This window comes from Motacilla alba, chromosome 2 (assembly GCF_015832195.1).
Source record: "Motacilla alba alba isolate MOTALB_02 chromosome 2, Motacilla_alba_V1.0_pri, whole genome shotgun sequence".
Taxonomy (NCBI): Eukaryota; Metazoa; Chordata; class Aves; order Passeriformes; family Motacillidae; genus Motacilla; species Motacilla alba.
In genome coordinates this window covers 78,623,349-78,629,348 of record NC_052017.1, presented here as the reverse complement: position 1 = coordinate 78,629,348, position 6,000 = coordinate 78,623,349, and the positions used below count along the sequence as shown (strand labels likewise).

The 6,000-nt window shown below is 38.1% G+C and overlaps 1 protein-coding gene across 8 annotated transcripts in view; it reads right to left on the bottom strand.

The window, feature by feature from the left end:
* Positions 1-262: 262 nt before the first annotated feature.
* The window catches only part of DNAH5 (dynein axonemal heavy chain 5), a 137,031-nt gene continuing 131,293 nt past the window's right edge, over positions 263-6,000 (bottom strand). For 7 of the 8 annotated variants that reach the window (XM_038128809.1, XM_038128810.1, XM_038128806.1 and 4 more), the window contains 3 exons: positions 5,497-5,649; positions 2,116-2,347; positions 601-752 (listed from right to left, as the gene is read on the bottom strand). In XM_038128809.1, coding sequence (XP_037984737.1) covers positions 601-752; positions 2,116-2,347; positions 5,497-5,649 — 537 coding nt within the window. Of the gene's footprint in view, positions 753-2,115; positions 2,348-5,496; positions 5,650-6,000 lie in introns of all 8 variants that reach the window. The other variant, XM_038128805.1, reaches the window with a different exon arrangement.

Here is a 6,000-nt window from a genome sequence, read left to right as displayed (position 1 = left end):
ATTTGTTGTCCAAGTAGTGAAAAAACATGATATTTTTACAGCCTTACCTTCTTTATTTAGACAGCAAGTAAATTATCAACTAGGAAATAACTCTTGGAACATAATCTTGAGGAATTTTAACTAATATGAATGAGCAATAGGGCTTCGTTTTCATAGATACACACAAGCAAAAAAAAAAAAAAAAAACCAAAAAAAAACCAAAAAACAAAAAACCACCAGCTTTGCATTTAGCTTTTTGAAGGTAAGTTCTGATACGAGAATATTTACTACCAAAAAGTAACAATGTTCAAATCAATTACTCTTTATTCAAGGTAAAGTTAAGCAGACAGGAGGAGTGCTTATGCACACATAAGTAGAACATTAAATATTTGTCATGATTTTCAAAGACGCCAAAGTTAATGTCACTATAAGATGTAGCATTTATAAGCCTATTTTATAGGTTTATTGAGAATAATTTTATAAAAAACACCATAATGGAGTCTATGATTCAGAAATAATATTTTTATAAGTGTTCCACCATGTATCTAACTATGCAATAATATTTGCATTTAAAGTCAGAAAATAACTCCTGGAAACCTTTTTTTTTCTTTTTTTTTAGCATTACTTGACATCACACAAAAGTGCTACTCCACGGAGCACCCAGTGCTCTGGAGGCTGACGGGTTTTAAGATCCATAGTAGCAATGTAATTAAGATCTGTTCGACTGCTCTTTTTGTAGACCGGACATGAATACAGACGTGGATCTTTTGCAGCTGAAAAGACAGAAAAGAGGTAAAGAGCAATTAAACTAAGTTGAAAAAATGGAGCCCTAGGGGAATGATCATAAGGCAAATGGAAAACTGAATCCAAGTTCAATAGTACTTTGCTCTCTATTTGCCATTGCCAGCTGAAGAACATACATGGTTTGAAATTTCTTTAGGTTTAACATGAGCACCTAGGAACTGATGCAAACCAATATATGTAAATGGACACTCTAGAGTAATTAGTGTTCTTATTGGTTCAATTTGCCCACTGAACATTACTTCTTATCAATGTATTAGGCCAAAATAAAATTTCCCTACTTTTGACCTGGTAACCTTCAAACTTGGTTTGAAATACATTTAGTATTTGAGAGTACAAGTCATCAACTACTTCACTACAGAATTAGAACAGTAGTCTAGTCATGCTCAGTACTTCAGTATTCATTATTTAGTATCTTGGCTGCTGATCATGCCTTTTATACAACATTAGCTATGCAAAATAGCACGTTAGCAAGATTTGCTTTTAGAAGTGGAATGCTTTTCAACAAAGTTTTCCAACTTTATGTTCTGCAGTGGATTATTCTGTTCTTTTTTACATCCCTATTCAACAGCATGTCCTATTGTATATGCAAGAACCCATCATATTAAGACAAATTACACATTTTCACAGCACCGTCCTTAAGCCCCATAAGTTTCTTTCCCATTCCTTCATTCCTTTACTGCCTCAAAGACAAAACACCTCCCACAACCTCACTCCACATCTTGCTTGCTTCCATAAGCTCAAAATCAGACTTGTCCAGGAAAAAAAAAGTTTTTATAAATATACACATCATATATATGTGTATGTATATGTATATAAAAACATATTATCTATAAACACAATATACACCTGTATATGTATGAATGTGTGTGTGTATATAATCCATGTTGTTATATGTTGTATATGCACACATACATACATATATATATATATATATATATATATAAATTACATTCATTTTTGGCATGAGTGAAAGAGATTATTTAGATTTAGGCACAGAGATTATGTATAAGAAAAGTGGCATTTTAAGTCTGGGACATATATTGCCAATATGTACAGCTTACCTGTTATAAAGTCCTTAACACCATTAAGACCACATGTAGAGACCTATCTAAATATTAGGAAAAGTGCCTACTATCAATTATGAAGCAAGTCTGAAACACATTTTCAGTAGAAGTCTAGGAAGTCTTCCCCATTGAAAGAGATTTGCTATGTATACAATGATTAGCAACAACCTCATGAAATCCCTGCAAGCCCAAAAGATTTCAATGCAGTTAAATAAAATGTTACATTGAATTCAATGGAAATAACATCCTTTACAATATTTTTACTTACTGTTATTCTCTGCATATATTCTTATAACTGGCATCAGCTCGAAGAGCACCTTGGGCTTAGATTCTGTCAGTCTCATGTTTCTTCTGTCCCAACCAGCTCCTTCTAAATACAGCCCATACACGTAGACACCTTCTGAAGGAGGGCTTGTGATATCATCCTTCATCCATTTAGTGACTTCATTGCACAGCACTACACTGTCAAGAGCCCACCCTTTGTTAGCTCTCGTTATTTCCTGCCCAAAGAAGACAAAAGTTAAGTGGTTAAATTTTCACATGAGCTCAGAACCCTTTTTCCCAGCAGTTATTAGAAATAAATTTTTATGGTCATAAAATATCCTTTTCAGTACAAAAAAACCCCACCAATCCTTTATGATATCCATGTTCACAGAAGTCTGACTTTTCTCTAAGGGAATGATGGCATGGCACTACAAGAAAGTTTTCAGTACTTTTTCCACTATATTTAATTTAGTTGCTTTCTATTATACAAAGTGTCTAAAGACCATACCAAGTAACACAACCACTGAATGCCAATGGTAGCCAGCTCTTGTGAACACAAAAATTTCACATATTTGATGAGATGAGAAAACATTACCTGCATGTGGTAAGTGAAACACATTTTTTGGGATTAGCTTCCTTTTTCTGCACCTCTGCTCTACAGTAACTGTATTCTTAATAAGTGTCGTGGTTTGAGAGGAAATGAGTTTTTGGGAGGTGGTGGTGGTCAAACCAATAGGTGCCCAGATGTGGATATTGGCACCTGGTTTGACCATTGAGGATATGGATACGCCTCTGAGAACACAGGGGTTAAAAGCGAGGAGCTCCCAGGGGAACTTTCTCTTGGTTCCGGTCGGTGGAGAAGGTCAGACCTCCCCTGCCCGGCTGCGGGCTGGGCGGGGGAGGGGAAAGCCATGCGGCCGAGGGAGGTGGGCCGGAGCCTTGGGCAGAGGAAGGGAGGCGATGGTTTGGACAAGAGTGAGTTCCCCACAGAGATGGAAGGGTGGAAGAGCTCAGAGAGACAGCGGGCAGCCCCCCCTTCCTCAGGAGAGAGAGAGAAGGAGAGAGGTGCCAGTGCTATCTTGAACTTGATAAGCACCGGCCTGGCCGAGGAAGAGAAGGGGAGGGGCAGCAACCGGCGGTGCCCGGTGTGGGAGTTCGAGATGAGCAGAGACTGTGATTTTAACCCTTCTGTGGGACAGTGGAAACCTGGCAAATGCTGATCCTCCGGGAGTCGAAGGAGGAGAGAGACGGATGAGAGGAAATATGGAAGTGTGATGAGAGCTGTGCAAGTGAAGAACGACTGAGAGAAGTTGAGAAAATCCTAGGTGGAGGAGATGATGGAGTGGCTTTTGGCTGGACTTTTCTTGTATAGCCATGGACAGAACCTTTCCTATAATACAGAGACTGCATTTTAGGGGGAGGCGGATGGCTTGGTGCCAAAGGAGTGATGTGAGCGGAGACGACAGGTGATGAAGTGATGGTGAGACCCCTCGGCCCCAGGGGGTGAAATATTGGGGGGGACTAGTGTCCCGAAAATGGTGAGAGACTGTCGTTTCCTCCTGGAACTGGGCGAAGCATCCTTGAAAGGGGAAACCCTAAAAGCAGCTCTGGTCCATGTGCAGTGGTGAGAGCACTGAACATGGAAGGAAGAAGTCACGACGTGTAGTTGCTGAGTGACGGGGAAACACAGCTGGATTCAGCCGTGTTTTCCAGAGGAAACCTGTGGTAGCACAAGAGGGGCTCTTCTCTCCTTGATGAAATGAGAGGTGATTGTCGGAAGGGTGGAGATGGACTGAGTGGATTATTTGAAGGGTGATGGACTGGATTAAGATCTAAGGTTTTGTGTTATTCTGTGGAAATTGAGTGGGGGGAGGAGAAAATGTTTGAGAGGTTTCCATTCTGCTCTGTGTGTTAATTTTACTGTAGTTATATGATAATAAAGTTTTTTTTCCTTTGTTTACAAGTGGAGGCCTGCTTTGCTCTGTCTCTGATCACATCTCACAGCAGACACCAGGGGAGAATGGGTTTTCATGGGGGCACTGGCATTGGGCCAGCGTCAAACCATGACAATAAGTAAGAACTCACTCAGCTGTAAAGCTATGTAAACAGACTGCAAAAAAACCTGTTACTTAATGCACTGGACAACACTCAACGAGCAGTTGTCCAGTTGTTTATTAAGTTCTTTACTAAGCCATGCAAATAAGTTGTGGCAAATGCAAGTTTTATCCTGGTCTTCCAATGGATTAAAAATCTTTCTTTGAAGTAATTTGAATGAATGTTTGCCCCGTACTGTAGTTACATGGATGATCTAAAAGAACTCAAGGTTCATATCTCAGTGATCATTCTGGCTCTTCCTCTTTCTCATTTCTATTTGTTTAACCACACAGCAAAGCCCAGAAACTCACTTTGGTGTTTACTTGGGATATCAGGTTGTTACACATTCACACTTCCTTTTTACTGTGAACCATAAAATTCTGTAGTTTCCAACTGGTTTTGATCCTGCTAGTAAATCTTTTCCACAATCTTGGATGCAAAAGGTAATCCTATTTTAGGACTATTCACCCAAAAGAAATATTTGGTTACATAATTCCAAGGCTATATGCTTGAAATTTGAGATTACACTACCTAGACCTCAGAGTAATAGGGGATATTTTCCTACACCACAAATCTTCATTCTCTTCTCCAAAAGTCTGGGCTCTTTTTTCCCTGAGGTCCCATTTTATTTTCACCAGAGTATTCTTTTTTTAATTTTACACATTACAGATGCTTACTGTCTCCAGTATGTCCCTTTATGCTGACCAACACAGACATTTACTGCTTCCTTTTAAAGTAAAAAAGTTGCTGAGCAGCCAAGACAATCACCAAATCAACATACTTACATTAGCAAACACATCAAATATCATACTTCTATGCATTAATAAAGGAAAGTCTTTCCCACTTCCTGAAGAAAGACTTAATCAGCTACTGAATAGCATCAGTGAAATGTAAGACTAATTCTGAATAGCTTTTCAGCCCAGTCTCCAGTCAGGTAAGTACTGAATATGGAACAAAAGAGGGGGGGGAAAGGCAAATTCATGGGCTTAATGGCCATTCTCAGAGATATCTCAATGGAAACATGAGACTAAATATTTTTCTAGTCTACCTTAATAAAGTTGTGAGGTAGCCTCTACTTATTTAGGCCTTGGTCAACACATGATGCATAATTTAACACATTAGTGGTTGTTATACTCAAAAAGTATGTGTGAAGGAATAGCAGTTCACTCAGGAAATGTTAGACAGTCACATATCTTCCTGTGTGTATAAACTCATCCTTCATCAGACAATACATTTTATTTTTTAAAGAATGTGAAAAAATAAGCAGAGTAAGACTTCAAACACATCTTACCTGTCTCACTGCAGTTAAAAATCCTTGAGGATTAAAAAACCCTGTCATCCAGAAACAGTTTGGTCGACTTTCAAAAATCCACTTGTAAAACTGGTGGTTTCTTTCTAGAAGCTCAGTAAACCAGAAACCAAGTGTACTGGAAGGCCAAGATGTCTAAACACAGTAAACATGTTTTAAAATATCATACTGCTGTCGATAAAACCTACATCCTCCCATTTTAATAAACAATATAATATTAGCAAAGCATATTTGAAGATCATCTATAATATCTTAACTTTAATCTGATGTTTAAAGTTTGCATCCCACTGAAACCTGAAGGAATTTCTTTCTCTGTTTAAATTCATGTCTACTATTCCATTTACATGTTTAATGCTCTCTGTGGAATTGTCCATTTTATGACATTTTTGCCAGGTTAGACAGCTGTATAAGCTAAAAAGAAAAATTGTATACATGTCTTTATATATATATATATATATATATATATATATATAAGGTCCATATATC